The sequence below is a fragment of the Lepidochelys kempii genome, chromosome 7 (genome assembly GCF_965140265.1).
Source record: "Lepidochelys kempii isolate rLepKem1 chromosome 7, rLepKem1.hap2, whole genome shotgun sequence".
In the NCBI taxonomy this organism is placed as follows: Eukaryota; Metazoa; Chordata; order Testudines; family Cheloniidae; genus Lepidochelys; species Lepidochelys kempii.
In genome coordinates, this window is record NC_133262.1 from 78725306 (window position 1) to 78747857 (window position 22552).

At 44.0% G+C, this 22552-nt stretch overlaps 1 protein-coding gene across 3 annotated transcripts in view; it reads right to left on the reverse strand.

Moving 5' to 3' along the window:
* Positions 1-22552, reverse strand: part of JMJD1C (jumonji domain containing 1C) — a 306723-nt gene that overhangs the window by 7040 nt on the left and 277131 nt on the right. The window contains exons 22-25 of one of the 3 annotated variants that reach the window (XM_073353432.1): positions 14400-14522; positions 13312-13451; positions 6025-6162; positions 4384-4560 (exon numbers count right to left, since the gene is read on the reverse strand). In XM_073353432.1, the coding sequence (XP_073209533.1) occupies positions 4384-4560; positions 6025-6162; positions 13312-13451; positions 14400-14522 (578 nt within the window). Of the gene's footprint in view, positions 1-4383; positions 4580-6024; positions 6163-13311; positions 13452-14399; positions 14523-22552 lie in introns of those variants that run through there. The other 2 variants (XM_073353433.1, XM_073353434.1) reach the window with 2 other exon arrangements.

The following is a 22552-nucleotide window of genomic DNA, read 5'->3' on the forward strand; positions in this document are numbered from 1 at the left end:
GAAGGGAGCAGGCTGCAAACAGTTCAAATGGAGGATTCATAAGCGCTGACCAAACAAGGTTGATATCCCAAGTTGGCATTAGTTTCACTACCGTGGGTAGATTCTAGTAAGGCCTTTCAGGAGCCTTAGGGTCAATAGTGTGGGTGAAGACAAAGTAGCTGTCAACCAGTGGAATGAAGGGCATTAATTGCTGCCAAATGCACACGCAGATAACAGAGATATGCCCAACTTCTTTTAGGAAAGAAAGTAGTCTAAGATGATAGAGGTGTCCAAATTGTCTGGGGGCATGTGACAAAATTGGCATCAGAAATAAAAAAAATCTCTTCCATTTAACAACAAAGCATTTTCTCATAGAGCATTTCCTGATATTACTGACGATGGACTGTATTTCCTTGGAACATGATTTCTCAAAGCTCGGCATCCATCCAAATTTCAGGCTGTCAGGTGGAGAGATGGTGGGTTGGCATGGTTGATCCTGCCTCTGTTCTGTGTTAGCAGGTTCGGAAATAGCTGAATGGGTATGCATGGGAGTGGTTACATCTGGAGGATGCTGGTGAACCAGAACCGCTTCAGCCAGCAGAATGTCACAAAAATCACCAACAGTCTGTCCCGCTTGATTTTCTTCAAGATTCAGATCAAAAGGAATATTTAGTGGGAAGGTATACATCAGCAGCTCAACACTGAACCAGGAATGTGACCCCTCTGTAACAGTGTCCCCAAGCTGCTAGTGAACAGTAAGGTGGGTATTTCTTGTTGTCCTGGGACACAAAGATACCATGATGGGAAACCCTACTGTCGGAATACGTTTTGTACCACCAAGTTGTGATCCTTATGCAAGTGCCTGCTGAGGTGGTCTGCCAAGGTATTAATTACTTCTGGGAAGTGCACCACCGAGTGGTAATTTGATGACAGATACACTGGTTCCAGAGTTTGACTGCTTCCACCTAAAGGGCTGGAGACCTCACTCTTCTGCTTATGTAGTAGACTGTAGTCATGTTTTCCAACATTATCTGAATGTGCTGGGCATGGATGAGGGACAGGAACTTTCTGCAAACCTAGTGAAGCTCCCACAGTTTGAGGAGGTTGTTGTAAAGTGTCGATTCTTGTTGGGATGAGAGCCTTGACCCGTGTGATCATTCAAGTGCATTCCCCAACCCATTATGGAGGCATCCATAATCAGCTTCTTTATGGGTGGAAGGGGAATGAATACCTTGGGGAACTGAGACTTGTTTGTCCAGATTGTCTCTGCTCGGAGAGTAGACTGTCCTCAACCACGCCTGGAGCACCAGAAAGGCAACCTTGCAAATGGCATAACATTGGGGCAGAAGGCCATGTCGCCTATCAGGATCAGGCAAGATCCAACTGTCATGTGAGGACACATCCGATGCTGAGCCGTAATGTTTAGCATCCTGTGGATTATGTCCTCTGGTAGATAAGCTCTGGCTGAAACTGAATTCAGAGTTGCTCTGATAAATTTTATAAGTTGCACTGGAACTACATTGGACTTTTCTAGGTTTACTAGAAGTTCAAAGGTTCAAAACAAGCTGGGTAGGCAAAGGACTGACGATTGTACTTCCTGACATGACAAGCCTGTGAGCAGCGAGTCATCAAGATAATGAAAAACTGGGCTGCCTTGGCACCACAGGTATATCACTATTACGGACAGCACCTCATTAAAAACTCTAGAGCTGTCGAAAGCCTGAAGGGAAGGATTGTACCAATAATCATTTGGGCCTCCTGTGCACAGGATGAATGTCTAACATGGAAATAAGCGTTGTTCGAACAGCTGAAAACCAACTGCCTTTGTTTAGGGAGGGAATTATGGCGGCCAGGATAGTCATCCTGAATTTTGAAAGGCATATGAAGACATTCAGCTTCATGGGCCTCTAGATCCCTTTATTTTTGGTGATGAGGATGTACCTGGAATAAAACCCCTTCCCCTTATGCTGAGAGGGTACGGGTTCTATAAGCTTTTAGCTGTAAAGGGGAGTCCACTTCCTGTCTGAAGATCCTCTCCTAAGAGGGGTCCTCAGGAGGAACAGGGAGGGGAAAGAAACTGTTGAGTAGCCAGTGGAGATGCTCTCTATGACCCATCTATACGAGGTGACAATGCCAGACTGGAAGAAATAGGTCAGGAAGCCACCAAAGGGGGTGTCAGTCAGAGTGGAGGCTGGCTGGCAGCACTCATTGGTCCTGTCAAAATGGTCTCCTGAGCCTGAGAGATAGACAACTGCTGGGCATGATGTCTTCTACGCTACGGTCTCTGACACTTCCTGGGAGGTTCATGTTCTCTCTGATAGTAGACAAGTTGTGAAGTGAGATGCTGTTTGTCTGTAGGTGGTCTAGAGTACTTCCTCTGAGGAACTGGGGCATAAATACACAAGGATCAGAGGGTAGCCTGGGAGTCTGATGGTATCCAGTGCCTCATTGGTTTTCTCACTGAACAAATGGCTACATGATGGCTACAAATGACCTGAAGGGAAGGTCCTCCACAGTAGCTTGTACCTCCTTGGGGACCCCAAAAAACTGTAGCCATGAGGTCTACCTCATGACAACCAAAGTTGCCATGGAATGGGAAGCAGCGTCTGCAGCATCTAGCAAAGCCTGGGGAAACAGTCTGCATATTAGTTTACCCTCCTTGATGAGGGCCTGAAATTGTGGCCTGAGTTCCTGTAGAAGTTTGTTGGTGAACTCAGTTTGACATCCTTACCTGGGCAGAGTCTCACTCAATTTGGACAAGGTAGGGGAGATGCTCCTTTTATTAGTGGCTTTAGAAGGGGATTTATCCCATTTCCAGTGGGGGTATCTGACCATACCCTCCTCCCATCTCTTGCTAGAGTTCCTAGGCTTGATATCCAATGGTTCAGAGCTGGAGAGCCTTGGAACAGAATGGGGACTAGTAGGCAGCTCCTGCCAATGTACCGGGGGCGGGGTGTCAGGAAACTGAGTGTCAGACTGGGACCTCATCAACTGCTCCATTAGGTGTCTTCAAAGCTGGAACTCATGGGATTGCCAAATTCAAAGAAGAAAAACTGTAAACATTGTACTTGGAGGGGATGTGGGATTCTCCAAAGCAATACAAACAGGAATTGTGCAGACCACTCTCTGGGAAGATCTGGGGGCAGGCCACACAGGACATGGGATGTCAGGCATGCTAAGAACCCCAAATGTTGGGGCAACGGGGTTGGAGGGAACCCCACCCACAAATACCAAAACACTATCTAAAGAAAAAAAAATATTTACACAAAACAATGCTAAATTTTTTTTAGCAGGAATGCTAGCAAAGCTGCAGATACTGAGGAGTTCTAGAAAGGAACTAGAAAGATGATTGGTCTGCACCTCCTTTTATGCCCCTGGTTTGAAGCACAAGGAGACACAGCCCAATGGATACTAACAGCAAGAATCTTCCCGTCTCAGGTGCACGGAGTACCCACAGTGGGATACACATGGGGACCACCAACTAAAGTAATCATAGCTCTTTGACCCATGACTGCAAAGCAATTTGAAATGCCATGCTTGAGACACGGCCTAGGTTGCCTTCCCCATCCTGTCATGCTCAAACTCAGCATGGGTCCACTACTGGCTACAATTCTTATCTGATCTTTAGCCAAGAAAAGTTTACTTTGTGAGACTCCCATCCTCTGTAGTATGGGGGCTACTGTTGGCTTGAGAGAAAAAATGGTTATGCTAGGATGGGGACAATTCTGCTGCACAATACACACATTGATTCCCCATAATTTCTCTCTCTGGAGTTAATTACCATATTTTTCCTTGCAGAAGTGAAAATAAAATCTATTTGAAGCACAGATAGAACAGTGTGTCACATGAAGGGAGGCCGCTGAAAGGGAAATGTGATGCTAGTTTCCGCTTTCCAGACTGGCTGATGTTCCTGCTATGTAAAAAGGAAGTCTGAATAGTCCATATGTTTTAGATTGAAGAAGTACTTTTCAAAAATTTCATCTAAAAAATGTCCTGTCAATTAACCTGAAACTTTCCCACAAATTCTCCCACAGATGAAGACCAAACAAACAATTTCAAGTGTATTTTTTTCCCTGCAGAAATTAGAAAGGTGTATCAGCATTCGGTTTATATTGAAACTTGTAATTACTGCCATGCTTCAATTATATGCTAGTAAAAGGAAGTTAACTGGATTGAAAGAGTTGCACAATAGTTAATAGTGTTTTGACCATTATTTGACATTTGGAGAAATAACGAAGTTACTTTGAGTATTTCTGAGTCCTTGCATAGTAATCTTGGATAGCAATTTCTATCAATCAGTTTGTGTTATTTATTTCTGTTCATTATGATGGTCACTGATAATGAAATCAAATCTAATTTAAGCATGAACTTACATGTATCTATCTGTGAACAGAGGTATTTTACCTGATGAAGGGCTCCTGCTGGTAAAATAATAGCATCACCAAGGAACTGAATAATAGTGCAGGTTTTTACTCCATATTCTTCAAGAAGTCTTTGGCGAAGTTTTTTGTTCACATACCAACTCTGGTCACGTATTGGATCATGCTCTGGTAAAACTTCTAGACCCTGTTCTTTTGCAATCTGTAATACAGGTGAGACACTAGATCATTTTTTAAAAAAAGGAAACCTATGTTGGTAGGTCCAAAATTTACCTACCTAAAAAGCAACAGGAATTTGTTTCAATATCCACATGAGAATTTTGGCTAGTATTTTAAAAGAATTTTAAGGGAATTAATAAAGATAAGGTAGATGAGGTAATATCTTCTTATTGAAACAACTTCTTTTGGTGGAAGGGACAAACTTTTGAGCTTATGGGAATTAGGCACCCAAATCCCTTTGAAGTAAAAGGATTCTGAAGGAATTCCACTCCAGAAGAGCAGTAGATGCCTTCTGACAAGTTTAGTAAAAAAAAAAAAATTAAGTATAAACATTTTTACCTACATGTTTCTCTTCTATCATTTGTTAGAAATGGGCTCACTTGCAAGAAAATAGTATCTTTATTTCATAACAGCTCATCTCCAGATTCCAAACTTTAAGAGATAATCTAGTTTGACAAAATTTCCACAGGATCCAATCATAACACCACAAACAAAATTATAACCTCAAGTCAAGAAAAAGCAGCACGTAAATTCACATGAAGAGTTTTTTCCCCACAAATAAATTGGAAAGGAATTAAGAAAATATGACATAAGCAGAATGGTCTAAAAATATTTCTAATGAGACATGAGTGGATTTTTAAATGCAACCACCACTACCACAACAAGCAGTTCCTCCCTATGCTAGGCACACAAAACAAACACTTGTCTTAACTAGCCACTAATTACTAAATAATAGTGAGAGATGGGGGAAAAAAACCCTACATCTGTTGTCCATGTCTCAGGAAACAGGTTTAGTTTTTTAATAAATATATGAATTTACTTGTAAAATATACTTTATGTTAGTTATTAACTACTTTATGTAAAAGGGAAAATTTTCCTTATCTATTAATTTTCTTTCTGCAAGATCTTTTGAGCCAGTCCAGGTGCTTGGATTATTGTTTCTCCCAACCAGCAGAATATTAAGATTTTTGACTTTACACCCTTACACATTAAGGGTCTAGCTATCTATGAGTCTTCAGCTGACTACCTCAAAAGCAGTACCAAACCAACAAGTTGAATGATGCTATTCTTTAGTGAAGTTTAACAAACAATTTTAGTAACAGCAGGAATCTGAACATATTAGCAATTTGGCATTGAAACCGAGTAAAGGAAACAGGCATCCAAGTCATACAGGGCAAGAAGTCTGGACTGGTATAGAAGATCTTAAAGAAAGGAAATGAACAGGTAAAGAAAATTTCCCATTCTTTCTTCAATCTTTTATGCCAGTCCAGACAACTGGGACCTCTCACCTCTCAAGACAGTTAATTATTGTAATACAGGTGGGATCATCACCCATTGCTTACAGGAGAGGTGGGGGGGGGGGTGTCATCCAATTGAGACCACATCCATCAAACCTTAGAATGCCAGTATAATTGTTGCGTGTACTCTAATGGAACTGGCACTCAACTCCAAGATTAGACCAATATACAGGAAACAGGAAGGCTGGCACTGGGGCCTCAATCATCTCTATCCACACTTTGTCACACCAGCTCACAAAGATTCTCCAACTTCGAGAGTTCACTTTTAAAGTTGATGGCTTCTTTGGCTGTAACAGAGAGATTTTATCTGATAAAGCCCTCTTTCTTTGGACTGGTGCACTTAACAGTAAGACAGAGGGGGTGGATGTGGACATGTTCACTAGTTTTTGGGTACCACGGCCTTTTCACCTAGATTGGAATAATCACTATGAAAACTCCTCTAGATCTGGCAATCTGCTGTGGGATACTGCCAGCATATACAGGTGAAGAATGTATACCAGCATGAAGGTTCAGGGAATTTCTATGGTATTCATTTCATGTGCCCCTGCCTCCTTGAATGTGCTGAAATAGTTTGGTTCTCTTCTACTTTCTCTAAATGCCATGAGATCTCATCTCAGGCCTGCCCCACCTTTTGCAAAGACAGAAAAACCTGGGGATTTAACTCCCCATCTCCTTGATTCAGTAGCACTCTGCTCATTCTATCAGCTGTGTTCATCTTTCTTGCAGTCTGGACTGCTGAAAGACAAATGTTCTTCTGGGCTCAAGTAATCAAAAGTCAGACCTTCTTGTGCCTCCCTGGTGAATGAGGTATACCATGTTATTGCCCAGCTGAATTCTTACTGCTAAGTTGCTTGCTTTTCCTACATGTAAACAAAACCTAATTTCACCACCTTGGTCTCCAGCTTGTTAATATATTATTACTTTTCAACCAGAGACCACTTACTCTGGCATCTGTGGTTTGATTGTTCCACACTAGAGAATGCAGAAGACATCCTTTGTTGAAATTTTCCTCAGCTAGTCATCACCCTACTGCAGAGGTCTCCAAACTGTGGGGCGTGCCCTGCTGGGGGCATGGAGGAACATTCAGGTGGCATGGCTTTGGCCTGGGCCAGCCCTCATGGGAGGCGGGGAGGGAGCGCCACCAGCTCCACGTCTGGGGCCCTGGCTACTGGCCTTGCCCCTGCCCCTAGCTGTGGCCCCAGCCTTGGGGGGATGCGGATGGGGGCTCTCCCAAAGCCACAGCCCCACTTCTGACCGGGGGAAGGGGGCACGGAGGGGGAGGGCGTAGACAGGGTAAGGGAGGGGGGTATGAGGTAAAAAGTTTGGGCACCACTGCCCTAGTGTAACCTGGACATTTCAAGATAATTTTTCAACTCTGCTTTCCATTGCAACAGAAAAACATACTGAAGACAGTCCATGAAAAAAAGTGAGGTTCCTAGACCCACTGCCATTGGCCACAGAGCTCCTTGGCAGAGAGACACTATGCTATTTGGTTGCTGAACTGAGGCTCTGACTTGGTTCTGCAAACTCGTTCATCATGTCCTGCATGAGAAAGACCCACAGTACCTAACTTGGTGTTGAATCTTGCTCCCAGATACTTTAGTTCCTGAAGCCTTAAAGGTTTGTTCTTAACTTGAGTTAGATAACTTGAGGTAAAAGATAATTTGAGTGAAGACTAAGTAACTTGTAGGTTTCACTAGTTAGCAGGTCAAGATAAAATCTAGCGCCCCCCCCCCTTCGCCCCCAGTTTCTAACTCAACCTGCAAATTCATGTGAGAACTACAAACTGCCTTGTCTTAAGTATGACAAAGTAAAATCCCAGTGAACTTGAGTTAACTAACTCAAGTTGAGAACACAACTTTTAACCTAGTGAAGATGCACCCGTGTGGGACAGAGGAATGTTTCCATATTTATTTTTAACTCAGGACTCTTCAGGTAAATATAGACTCACATCATGGCTGAAACTTCTAACTCAACTTAAACCAGCCATTTATTCAAGTTTGGGAGGGTGTATGTGCACTCTCTTATTAGGGCCATGGGGGAATGTCAGGAATCATGGCCTGCAGCAGACCCAGTCTAGAAGCAGGGCCTGCAGCAGACCCAGTCTCTGGGCAATCTAATGAGCATAGCTGGCCTGTAGTAGGCTGCCTGATTAGCTACACTGCCTGAATTGCTGGAGGAGTCAGCTGACCAGCTCTTAAGCCTAGCAGCAGCATTCGCACACAACTGCGATAGCTCCTTCACCTGCTTGTTTCCTGCCCTGCTCCGATGTTGCCTCCCTCCAGGTAACCCAGTTCTGGCCCTCAGCTCCAATTCCTGACTTCTTACTTCAGCTCTGAAACCTGGCTTTGGGATCTGGCCTTGGGCTCTGATTCCTGGCTACTGATTTCTGTTCTGGCAAGTGGTTAGGACTCCTGCTCTGACCATTCGGCTTGACTCCCGTTCTAACCACTAGGCATGACTACCCACATCCCAGCCACATGATAGGGAGAGCTTGGTACTAAAATTGCTGGTCTGTGTCAACAAATCACAGATACATCTGCTGAAACTACAACATTAATGAATGCAGGTATGAATCATAGATTCATAGATATTTAGGTCAGAAGGGACCATTATGACCATCTAGTCTGACCTCCTGCACAATGCAGGCCACAGAATTTCACCCACCACTCCTAAAAAAGACCTCACACCTATATCTGTGCTATTGAAGTCCTCAAATTGTAGTTTGAAGACCTCAAGGAGCAGAGAATCCTCCAGCAAGTGACCCGTGCCCCATGCTACAGAGGAAGGCGAAAAACCTCCAGGGCCTTCCAATCTGCCCTGGAGGAAAATTCCTTCCCGACCCCAAATATGGCGATCAGCTAAACCCTGAGCATATGGGCAAGATTCATCAGCCAGATACTACAGAAAATTCTTTCCCGGGTAACTTGGATCTTACCCCATCTAAAAACCCATCACAGGCCATTGGGCCTATTTACCATGAATATTTAATTACCAAAACCATGTTATCCCATCATACCATCTCCTCCATAAACTTATCGAGTTTAATCTTAAAGCAAGATAGATCTTTTGCCCCCACTACTTCCCTCGGAAGGCTATTCCAAAACTTCACTCCTCTGATGGTTAGAAACCTTCGTCTAATTTCTAATCTAAATTTCCTAGTGGCCAGTTTATATCCATTTGTTCTTGTGTCCACATTGGTACTGAGTTTAAATAATTCCTCTCCCTCTCTGGTATTTATCCCTCTGATATATTTATAGAGAGCAATCATATCTCCCCTCAACCTTCTTTTAGTTAGGCTAAACAAGCCAAGCTCCCTGAGTCTCCTTTCATAAGACAAGTTTTCCATTCCTCGGATCATCCTAGTAGCCCTTCTCTGTACCTGTTCCAGTTTGAATTCATCCTTCTTAAACATGGGAGACCAGAACTGCACACAGTATTCCAGGTGAGGTCTCAACAGTGCCTTATATAACGGTACTAAAACCTCCTTATCCCTACTGGAAATACCTCTCCTGATGCATCCCAAGACGACATTAGCTTTTTTCACAGCCATATCACATTGGCAGCTCATAGTCATCCTATGATCAACCAATACTCCAAGGTCCTTTTCCCCCTCCGTTACTTCTAGTTGATGCGTCCCTAGCTTATAACTAAAATTCTTGTTATTAATCCATAAATGCATGACCTTACACTTCTCACTATTAAATTTCATCCTATTCCTATTACTCCAGTTTACAAGGTCATCCAGATCCTCCTGTAGGGTATCCCTGTCCTTCTCTAAATTAGCAATACCTCCCAGCTTTGTATCATCTGCAAACTTTATTAGCACACTCCCACTTTTTGTGCCCAGGTCAGTAATAAAAAGATTAAATAAGATTGGTCCCAAAACTGATCCTTGAGGAACTCCACTGGTAACCTCCCTCCAACTTGACAGTTCACCTTTCAGTAGGACCCGTTGTAGTCTCCCCTTTAACCAATTCCCTATCCACCTTTCAATTTTCCTATTGATGCCCATCTTATCCAATTTAACTAATAATTCCCCATGTGGCACAGTATCAAACGCCTTACTAAAATCTAAGTAAATTAGATCCACTGCGTTTCCTTTATCTAAAAAATCTGTTACTCTCTCAAAGAAGGAGATCAGGTTGGTTTGGCACGATCTACCTTTTGTAAAACCATGTTGTATTTTGTCCCATTTACCATTGACTTCAATGTCCTTAACTACCTTCTCCTTCAAAATTTTTTCCAAGACCTTGCATACTACAGATGTCAAACTAACAGGCCTATAATTACTTGGATCACTTTTTTTCCCTTTCTTAAAAATAGGAACTATGTTAGCAATTCTCCAATCATACGGTACAACCCCTGAGTTTACAGATTCATTAAAAATTCTTGCTAATGGGCTTGCAATTTCTTGTGCCAATTCTTTTAATATTCTTGGATGAAGATTATCTGGGCCCCCCGATTTAGTCCCATTAAGCTGCTTGAGTTTCGCTTCTACCTCAGATATGGTGATGTCTACCTCCATATCCTCATTCCCATTTATCATGCTACCATTATCCCTAAGATCCTGAAAACCCAGGGAGAATAAGAATACACCAGAGTTCATTTCTTGAATAAATGACTTTAGTCAAGATTCTCGAGAAGAAACTGGTCTTTTGTAAGCCCAGAACTAGACACAGATGCCCTATTTTTTTAGGAACAGTGAAACAGATGGATCATATCTCTGTGTCCTTCTGATCTTTCAGAACAATAGACATGACCTGTATCTTATGTAGAAAATAGAAGGCCTCAAGTACTTTGTTGGTTGATCAGTCAGGGCAAAAGAAATAAGTTGTGAGAGGATCTTGCATCAAACTCAATCACATATCCATAAGTTACCATGTCCAGCATCCATTGATTGGATGTCATGTGGGCACAAATGGGGAAGAAACTCCTTCGCCTTGCTCTGATGCTGAGACTGCACCTGGACCATTGTACTTTAAGGCTGTCTGTTGAAAATTTGAAGGGACTCCCTGGTGTCTATCATCTCTTTGATAATGAAAGCAGCTAACCCATCTGAAGCTTGCCTTCTTTTTGAAGTGGCATCATGCCCTTCCTTCTGGACGGTAGTTCTAGTTCCCTGGATATGCCCCTTTTGGACTGTGATCCTGATGTCCATATCTGGGCCTCTCGTGGGGCAGAATCTGGATCTCTGAAGCAGCCAAGGAATTCTGGATCTTCTCTAACACATCCCTGAAAAAAACTCCTTTGAATGGCAGGGCCTCTAGTCTGATATTGGAAGGAAAAAATGGCTGTCTATTGTTTTAGCCACAATGCACTCTTGCCTGCCACTAAAGTGGTCATGGCTACACAAATTGACTGGATTATGTCATATGTAGATTTTCATATGAATGAGAGAATTGAGCCTGGCAACAGGAGCATCTTGGCAAATTCTGAATCCTCATCTTTGGACTCTGGAGATCTCTGCTAAGTTTCTCTAGCTCCCTATCCACCACTTGAGCGGCATACACTATGTATATTGAAGCTTCCTGTAATATATCTGCAATCTCAGAAAGTCTGTTCAGGAATGCTCCATTTTTTTCTGTTAAGCAGGATCCTCTTCCTACTGAAATCATTATCCTTTTTGCCAGCCCAGAGATGGCAACATCCACCCCTCAGGCAGTGGCAGTGGGCAGTTCTATATCTGATGCTCTGAAAGGCTAAAGCACCTTTAATGCCAGGACAGAAGCCAGTTTCCTGTGCAGGATCACCACTCACTGCTCATCTTTTCTTTGACATGAGGGAGGATTAACAGCACCTGTAGGTCTCTATAATAGCATATATAAGATCCCTGACAAATGAATCCTTCTCCTTAAATATGCAGAGTTTGGCCTTCCCTTTAGATAGGGAGTCCAGAATGATCTGGTCCTCTACAGCCTCCCTTTTTCAACCTCACCCACTGTTTCCTCCTACTCATCTCTATTACTCCACTGATAGTCATCATCCTCCTTGGGTAGGGCATCACATACTGGTGAGTGTCTGGCTGGGCTGATATTCTCTAAGTGGTACTCAGTCTTTATTTCCAGTCTATGATGGGGAGCATGCTTTGTGTTCCCTTCATCTCTCTCTCTCTCCTTGCTCTTAAAGTTTTGAGAAGACCGTTCAAAAACTTGATTAAGTCTAAACTGTAGTTTCTAGAATGGGCAGGTTGGGGCCCACTCCTAGAATAGGAAGAGAAAGTTGGAAATTAGGTCCTGCTCCTAGCGATAGCTGGAGAGGTTTCCATTCCAAAATGTCTATATACAATGAGGGGGGACCTACTTGCAATGTGAACTAAACTTGGTCAATGAGAGCATATGGCCTCCTTTACTTTGTTCTCCCTTCTCTACTCAGGAGGAGCCTAGAAGATGGTTGAGCTCTTTGCCCCCTATTCTACTCTTCCTTCTCCTCAGAGAACTTGAGGGTTCTGATCAGACCAGCTTTGGTGAGAATCTGCAGGCAGCACACCAGCAGGCTAGGAGTCTTTGAGCCCCTTGGCATTTTCCAGGGTAGCTGGTGCGCTGCATTTTAAAAGAGCAGCCAGAAAAGCTGAATTAACTTTTCCTCTCTGCTCCCAGACCACTCTGGGACCAGTTCTCAGGGTTACTACTGCTGAGTACTCCCTGCACTTTCCTTGCTTTCTGTTCGAATGGAGGGAGAATTTTCTCATGGAACACCTTTGCTGCTTTTGCCCCCTGGAGAGGGAGGGAGGAAAGGGCTTTGAGTCCCAGGTTGGCTTGAGCTGCATATCATGCTAGAGGTTGATGATTGCCAAGGCTTGAGAACAGCTCCTGCTATGTTATCTGTCCCTCCTTAAATTGCACTTAACCTCTACCTCCTTCCCTTGTCCTGGAGCTATTGCCCTGGAGTGGGGCTGCTGAGTTCAAGGGGTATTCATTTGGCTAGATACCCCTGAATCCCCTTCTACCCTACTGGGGTCAAAACTCTTGTGTGTGGGTGTGGAAAATGGGTTTCTTTATGGATCTTCTTACTTTATCAGGACTCCCTGAGAGAAGAATCCTTCCCTAACTCATCCCTTCTGAATCTGAAGCTTTTCTGCTCTTCAGACAGAAAGATCTGTCAATGCTAAATTGAGTTGGAGCCTGGCAACAACTGAAGGCTGAGATGACTACAACCTTGTGTGTGAGGGTATGATATCATCAAAAGTCTTTGTGTTCTGTCTCCATTGATTGGTTGAGAGAAACTGTACCTAAACCATTTGGACTGGTATAGAAGTTCAGAGAAGTTTGTTTGTTCACCAAGAATATCCCATGCAGCAACGGATGCTTAGGGAATGGGGCATTTCAAACAAGGTATCTGCAGTATGTTTTCTTTTTTTAAAGATATAATAGTAATTTTGAAAAGTCTGATTATTCAGGTCTATAAAATAAATATCTATTTGATATAATTCTAACCTTTTGCAGAAATTCTCTTATCTTGTCAACATCTTTGCCAGCATAAATGTGCCACAAAGCCCCAGGTAATTCACTTGAGTCTTTCAATCTTTTCCTTAAAAGGTCATCCAAATCTTCTTCTTCAAACTTCTTTAAAACTCCTAAGAATTGACAAATAGACACTCAAACCAGGCAGTGGAAAGCGGAAATATTTCTTCTTTTCTTTTTACACTTCCTGTGGCAGACTGACTAAATAATGAGACTATTACATTTTCTAAATACTACAGAAAACCCTCAGAAACTATTTTTTATTCACCTATTTTGTGTAATTAGAAAACAAAACATAAATTGTGTAAAAACCTTTAAAACAATTTACACTCAGATATGAATCTAATTTAACATTGTTAAAATCTGATGGAAATAATTCTTTTTGAAATAAGAGAACATTGCTGTAATCAAAATATTTAAAATTCAGTCTTAGGGAACCAACAAAAACAATTTTGAGTCCATTCTTCTGCACAGTAAGTCAAGAATCTCTTGTCTATTTCTACAGCTATGCTGGTGCACATAAAAGTAAATAAAGCAAAATTAAAGGTAGTCTTATTTCAGCTCCACTATACCACTTCAGACTCTCTGGCCCAGAATGTAGTTGTTTAGCGCTAAACTCAACACAGCAAACACCGTGATGGGGGATTCAGGGTGACCCTGAGGTGTTTGGTAACCATCACACTGGAGCTGCTGTAAGAGCTAGTGGTGCTTCATAAGGGAATTCTTTATCCTGCTGTGCATTTGCTCTGCCATCACCGGTACAAACAGGGACATTAATATGTAGGCAATGGCAAGAAAGAGGTAAAGAGTACGACAAAGAAAGTGATCATTTTTAAGCCACAGTATATTTAGGTACAAGAATTCACTGTGTATAAATTACCTCTGTGAGCAATATGCATGCAGTTAAAGGTATGTTTCATTTATACATTACAAATATTTTAAAACAATGAATTAAACTTCATGTGTCAATTTAAAAAGTGCCTATCAAAATACTTACCCAAACTTTTAAGTGAGTTGTTATTCAATCTATTTCTGTATAATACAAATCAACTTTTTTTTACCTGCTTTTGAGAGTACTCCATTTCCTTTTGCTATGCCCACATAGGCAAGGATGTTCACTACATCAGAAACTTCAACATGGAGATTTGTAGTTCCTATATCTTGATCTTTAGCAGCAGCCACACCTATAGTACAAGGTAAGAGTTTCAGATAGGGCTTCGATTTATTTCAGTACATATTTCTCTTCACACTCATTCTTGTAAAAATAACTTTAGTTCAGAACAGAGCACAAGACTGGAAATAAAACAACCTTAGGTTTGTTCCCAGCCTTGGTACTGAGTGGGTGTTTGATCTTAGGCAAGTCACCAGGAGTGTATCCCCATTTTTTACATATGGGAACAATAATGCTTACCTACCTTTGTGACACACTTTTAGATCTACAGATGAAAAACACCTACATAGTACAAAGTAGAATTATTACTGAACATCACTCAGAAGGTTAGACAAATTTGTATGTGCCCAAATATGCTATACTTTCTCTTTAAAATATTCTGGTTTATGAATTTAGGATGTATTTTCCACAATCTGTGTAAAAAAAATCTTCAAAAGTTTTACTTCAAACAATGTTCTTTTAAGTTTGCTTTGTCCAGGCAACAGTTCCTATGTAATAAGTTTGTCAAAACAAAACTAATTTTAACCAGAATAATCAAAGGCATTTCCTGGTAATGATAATTTTCCTGAAAAATTTAAACTTTATACTCAAGTATTTCACTATTAGAATACTTAATTTAAAAAAATCTGGTCTCTCCCCCACTCTTATTCTCACAATGAACCGCTGTACTCCTGTCCCTCAAAATAAAAAAAAACTTCTTAAGCAGGGAAGAAACTTGTAAAATTTCAGTCCAAAAGGTGAAAAATGAGTAGTTATAAGTATCTGAAAACAAGGTTTTAGAACAAAAAGTCCTACAAAAACTTGAAATAGGGGTGTCATGAATGTTTCACCTATAATACCTCAAACATCTTTTGATTGCTACCTTTAATACACATTTCAAGAGAGACTCAAATCCACTTTTAATCAAAGCCTTCATGCAATAAGTCATAACTTACCCTCTTGTAATATTAATATAATTTGAAAAATGGATAGAAAAAAATTAATTTCCAAGAGAATGGAAAGTGTCTTACCAATAATATCCTTTCTTCTAGCTGCGTCTCCCACAACTCAGGATGTTTGGGTTGCTCCCCTCCCCTCTGCAGCTCATGGAAGTAGATCCACATTTAGGTGCTTTGCACACTGGCCATGCCCCCTCTGCTCATACTTGCTGCCGGATGAGTTATTTCAAAGTTGTAAAACTTGCACAACACTATTAACAAATACTCCTGAGCTAATGAAATAACTATGTACATTAGGCAAAAAAAAAAAAAGATTGTATGGTGGTGATCCGACTTTTGACTCATGAGTTATCTAGGGTGGGGAGAATTGTTGGAGATACTGCTAGCAGAATGGAAATTAACAGTAAGAAATTTTCCATTCTGCAGCCCAGCATCACCTACAGTTCTGGACATCTGGGAAGTAATGAACAATGAACAGATGTAGGGAAGGTTATGAAAAAAGTTAGTAGGTAAGGAAAGAAGAAAGTATCCCTCCATTTTTGGTAAAAAAAAACATTATTTCTGGGCCACTGCCTGCAGCACATTCCTGCCGAAGGCAGCTTCTGCGGAGGACAAGAAGTCCATCTTATAGTGCTTAACGAAGGCCTGGTCTACATGATGGGGTTAGGTCGAATTCAGCTGCATTAGGTTGATTTAAAAATGACTGCATCCACACAACCAACCCCGTTCCATTGACCTAAAGCGCTCTTAAAAACCACTTCTGTACTCCTCCCTGACGAGGAGAGTAGTGCTAAAATCGACCTTGCTGGGTTGAATTTGGGGTAGTGCAGACGCAAATCGATGGTACTGGCCTCCGGGAGCCATCCCAGAATGCTTCATTGTGACTGCTCTGGACAGCACTTTGAACTCCGATGCACTAGCCAGGTACACAGGAAAAACCCCAGGGAACTTCTGAAATTCATTTCCTGTTTGGTCAGCGTGGCGAACTCAGCAGCACAGGTGACCATTCAGTTCACCCAGAATTGTAGAGTGGAGAATATTTCTACGCTCCCCATATCATCTCCATCCCTGAGGTTATTGCAGATTAGAAGGCGAAAAAAAACCCACACTCGCAATGACACGTTTTCTGAGCTCATGGGCTCCCGCACTGATAGGGCACAGCTTAATGCATGGAGGCATTCAGTTGCAGAGGCCAGGAAAGAATTCAGTGAGAGCGAAGAGCGGAGGCAGGACGCAATGCTGAGGCTAATGGGGGAGCAAATGGACATAATGAACCATCTGTTGGGGGAGCAAACGGACATGATGAAATGTCTGTTGGAGCTGCAGGAAAGCCAACAAGAGCACAGAGCCCCGCTGCATCCACTGTATAACTGCCTGCCCTCCTCCCCAAGTTCCATATCTGCCTTGTTAGTGTGACTACAATAAACAATGTGGCCTTGTCCTTCCCTCCTCCCCCACCCCACCCAGGCTACTTTGTCCATTATTTCTCTCTTTTTTTTTTTTTACATTAAGAAAGAAAGAATACATGGTTTCAAAACAATAGTTACTTTATTTCGAAGGAGGGAGGGTGGTTGTCTTACAGGGAATTAAAATCAACAAAGGGGGCGGGTTTGCATCAAGGAGAAACACACACAACTATCACACCGAAGCCTGGCCAGTCATGAAACTGGTTTTCAAAGCCGCTATGATGCGCTGTGAGCCTTGCTGTGCTCTTCTAATCGCCCTGGTGTCTGACTGCTCAAAATCGGACGCCAGGCGATTTGCCTCAGCCTCTCACCCCGCCATAAATGTCTCCCCCTGACTCTCACAGATATTATGGAGCACACAGCAAGCAGCAATAACAATGGGAATGTTGGTTGCGCTGAGGTCTGACCTAGTCAGCAAAGAGCACCAGCGAGCTTTTAAATGTCCAAAGGCACATTCTACCACCATTCTGCACTTGCTCAGCCTATAGTTGATTTTGGAATTGGGGAGCTCATGTGGGGGACGATAGGCAGTTACCTGTTCTGTAACTGGCGTTCTTCAAGATGTGTTGCTCAGGTGTATTCCACAGTAGGTGTGCATGCTTGCCACATGCACTGGTGCCGGAAGTTTTTCCCTTAGCAGTACCCATATGGGGGGAGCACCGCTGCAACTCCTGGAGTGGCGCCTTTATCACGCTATAAAGGGAGCTGCGCACTCCCCCCACCCTCAGTTCCTTCTTGCTGGACAACTCCAACAGAGGGGAAGGAGGGCGGGATGTGGAATACACCTGAGCAACACAACTCAAGGAACACCAGTTACGGGACAGGTAACCGTCCTTTCTTCTTTGAGTGATTGCTCATGTGTATTCCACAGTAGGTGACTCCAAATTATATCTGTTGGAGGTGGGTAAGAGTTTATGAGTTCCTGGGACGCACTACCGCCCTGCCCAACTCGGTGTCATCTCTAGTTTGGGAGACGATTGCATAAGGTGAAGTAAACATGTGGACTGAGGACCAAGTGGCAGCCCTACATATGTCTTGGATAGGGACATGGGCTACATAGGCTGCCGCCGAGGCCTGAGCTTTCATAGAGTGCACCCTGACGATCGGTGGTGGGGAAACCCCTGCCAGATTGTAGCATGTGCGTATGCATGGGGTAATCCAGCGAGAAAGGCGCTGGGTGGAAATGGGTTGCCCCTTCATACGCTCAGCCGAGGCAATAAACAGTTGCGAGGATTTCCGGAAGGGCGTGGTCCGATCCAGATAAAAGGCCAGCGCTCTATGCACATTGAGCGTGTGAAGGCGGTGTTCCTTGTTGGAGGAATGGGGCTTAGGACAGAGCACTGGAAGAAAAATGTCCTGCTCCATATGGAAGGCGGAGAGCACCTTCAGGAGGAATGTGGGATGTGAGCGAAACTGGACTTTATCCCTGTGGAAGACCGTATATGGGGGTTCCGAGGACAAGGCCCTGAGTGCCAAGACACATTGGGTCGACGTGATTGCTACAAGGAATGCTACTTTCCATGAGAGGTAAGACCAGGAACATGTGGCCAGAGGTTCAAAGGGGGGTCCCGTGAGACAGGACAACACCCATTGTGGTACGGGGGAATCTAGCATACGGGAATGAACGGTCTAGGCCTCTAATCTAATCTAGGCTTGAAATCTAAAAAGGCCCACACATTTCCCAGAGTCACTACCCCTGATAACAGAACGTCAACGATTGCACTGGCTACTTGGATCACAGCAGCCCCGACAGTAGACTTGCCCACAACAGCAGTGGTGATGGTGAGCTGAGTGGGCTCCATGCTTGCCGTGGTATGGCATCTGCATGGGTAACCCAAGAAAAGAGGCATGAAATGATTGTGGGGAGAGATTGGGATGGGATAGATAGCTCAGTGGTTTGAGCATTGGCCTGCTAATCCCAGGGTTGTGAGTTCAATCTTTGAGGGGGCCATTTAGGGATCTGGGGCAACTATGGAGGATTGGTCCTGCTTTGAGCAGGGGGTTGGACTAGATGACCTCCTGAGGTCCCTTCCAACCCTGATATTCTATGATTCTATGATTGTCTGCCTTTGCTTTCACGGAGGGAGGGGCGACTGACGACATGTACCCAAAACCACTCATGACAATGTTTTTGCCCCATCAGGCATTGGGATCTTAACCCAGAATTCCAATGGGCAGCAGAGACTGCGGGAACTGTGGGATAGCTACCCACAGTGCACCGCTCCGTAAGTCGATGCTAGCCATGATAGTGAGGACGCACTTCGCCAACTTAATGCGCTTAGTGGGGACGTATGCAATAGACTGTAAAAAATCAATTTCTAAAAATCGACTTCTATAAAATCAACCTAATTTCATAGTGTACACATACCCAAAGGTATTAGCTGTAGACCAAGTGGCTGCTTTGCAAATTTCCAAAGTGGACGCACTTGCTCATTCTGCCCACGAGGTGGTACAAAATCTTATGGAGTGTGCTTTATCCCTTCTGGAACAGGAACCACTGATGCTTGGTAGGCTTCCACAATGCATAGTTTAATCCAACTAGCAATGGAGAACATGGAAACTCTGAGTCCCTGGCATTTTGGATGGAAGGACATGAAGAGAGAGCCCAATCGCCTTGTGATTCTATACATCTAAGATAGGTATAAGCAGAACTTTGAAAATCTAAGGTGTGCCATATTTTTTCAGTTGGATGCTGTGTTTTTTGACAAAACGAAGGAAGCACAACCTCTTGGGAAATGTGGAAGGAGGAATATATCTTAGGAAGAAAGGATTTGTCCTGAGCTCTGCCTTGTCCTCATGGAACACACAGTAAGACTCTTGTATAGAAAAGGCTGCCTGCTCCGGCACTCACTTGGTGGACGTGACAGCTATTAAGAAACAAGTATTAATAGATAAGTAAAATGGCAACAGTGAAGGCAAAGACTCAGAGGGATAGTTTGTCAAAGCCCTCTACACTTGAGGTAGGTCCCATGTTGAAAATAGCAGCTTGACTGCAGGTCTAGCTAATTGGACTGCTCAAAGGAATCTTGTTATCTGGGAGGGAGCCAGAGGATCCTGTGAACATCCTGCTACTAAGAACAGACACTTGATGTGCAATGGTATTGGGCTGAAGACCTCTTTCTCCTTGGGGAAAACCCAAAATGGCTGGAATTCCTGGATTTCTGGGATTTGCACTGTGCTCTTGGCACCAGTTGTTGAATCTGGACCAGACTGAGGAGTATGCCTTTAGTGTTGATACTTTTCTAAATGAAAGCAATGTCTTAATGGCTCTGGAGGACAGACCAAGATCTTTTAGAGCTTCCTTTTTAATAGACAGGCTGTTAGTTGAGGCCGCTCCCAGTCCAGATGAAGAAGAGGACTTTATGAGAGAATGTCCAGTCTCCATATAAGTTGGAAAGGAGGCTCCAGTTTCAGCAATATCAGGTTTGAACCCCAAGGTCTCCTCTGCCAATGTGGTGTTATCAGTATTATCACTGCCTGTTCTTGTTTTATTTTCTGGACCACCCTCCCCAGTTGTGGAAAGGGTAGAAACACGTAGAATAGATTCAGCAGCCAACTGTGGGACAAGCGCCATGGATCTGGGGTCTGACTCCCTGGTGAAGTATTACGGGCTCTGAGTTCATATGATTCATCAATGGGTCAGTTGAATGGAGGCCAAACATCTGAACTCTGAGATCAGAAACCTCCTATTCAGACACCACTCTGAGTTGACAACCATGAGCCCACTGAGCTAGCCTGCCTTTTGGTTCACATCCCCTTTTATGTGGAATGCTCTGAAGGAAAGGAGAAATTGCTCCACCCACCTCATTATTTCTACTGCTTTCGTGTGTAGTGCCAGGTTCCTCAGTTCCCCTTGGTTTAAATATGCAACTGCAATTGTGCTGTCTGACTGAATCAGGACATGGTTCTCCTCTACAGTGGTCTGGAACTACTGCAGAATCAGCTTGACCGCTCTCAGCTCTAGACGGTTTATGCCATGAGCCGTTTCCTTGGGGCTCCAGAGGCCCTGAGCTGTTTGGGTTTGCAAACGTGTTACCAAACTCTCCAGGCTGGAGTTGGTTGGAAAGCAGAAGAGCATCCTTTGTGGACAATGTCCTGAGCTCACATCCATTGTAGGGAGTTGAGCCCCTATACTGGAATCCATTCATGATATTTCATGTGTTCCAAGGAATGGTCCCACACTTTTAAGATGAAGGCTTGAACGCACCTGATGCATGACTGTGGCCATGGAGTGATCCTATATACACACCACCAAAAGGCCTACCTGTTCAAGGCACAGTGCTATGGCATGTTTTCTGTGGCTCTGAAGCAGATAACATCTTGGATTTTCTGGAATCTTTCTAATGATGGGTAGAGCTTTCATAGTGAGGTGCCTATTTTCACCCCCCAGATGAGTAATTCTGGTGGATGGAATCAAACTTTTCTGGACATTGATAATGAAACTGAGCCAGCAGGAGCTACAACATCTGAACAAGGCTCTGTGAGCTGCTCACTCTGATGGAGCTCTGATCAGGATGTCATCCAGGTGGGCTCCCTGTGAGCTGAATCTGGCTATGATTGCCATCTTTGAAAAAACCCTGAGGGCTGAGAACAGACTGAACGGGAGTGCTGGGTACTGATTATGTTTCCTGACATAGGGAAACCTCAGAAGTCTGTGGTGGCACCTCCTAGATCAGGGGTGGACAAACTTTTTGGCCTGAGGGCCACATCTGGGTAGGGAAATTGTATGCAGTGCCATGAATATAGAGCTGGGACGGGGGGTTGGGGCACAGGAGGGAGTGCGGTGTGCAGGAAGGGGCTCGGGGCACAGGAAGGAGTGCGGTGTGCAGGAAGGGGCTCAGGTCAGGGAGTTGGGGTGCGGGGTGCAGGAAGGGTTTGGGCTCTGGCCTGGCACCGCTTACTTTGAGCGACGCTAGGGTGGCAGCGGCGTGCAGAGGGGCTGAGGCAGGCTCCTTGACTGCCCTGGCCTTGCACCGTTCCCAGAAGTGTCCAGCATGTCTGGCAATGGCTCCTGGGGATGGGGTTCTGCCATGCACCACCCTCGCCTCGCCCAAAGCTCCCATTGGCTGTGGTTCCCCGTTCCCAACCAATGGGGAGCTGCAGGGGGCAGTGCCTGCAGGCAGTGCACAGAGCCCTCTACTCCCCCCGCCCCGCACACACACACAGAGGCAGCAGGGACATGGTGCCGGCCACTTCTGGGAGCGGTGTGGGGCCAGGGCAAGCAGGGAGCCTGCCTTAGCCACGCTGCGCCATGGGGCTGGTAATCCTGCAAGCCGGACTGAAAGCCCTGACAGGCCGGATCCGGCCCATGGGCTGTAGTTTGCCCTCCCCTGTCCTAGATCCACTGAAGTCAGGAAGTCTCCCCGCACCAGGGACGACACAATAGAGGCCAGAGTCTCCATCCAAAATCTTGTTCTCTTCATTCACTTGCTGAGCCTTTTGAGGTCCAAAACGGCTTGGATACCCCCTGTGCGTTTCTGCAAAATGAAACAGATTGCATACAACCCTGAGAGGGAACACACTCTAGCATTCCCATATCTGAAAGATGAGATACTTCGTTCTGAATCATATTGTGCTTTAAGGGATTGCTGGAAATGGGAAACTGGATGAAGAATGGATGGGGTGGAGCCTGTAGCTTG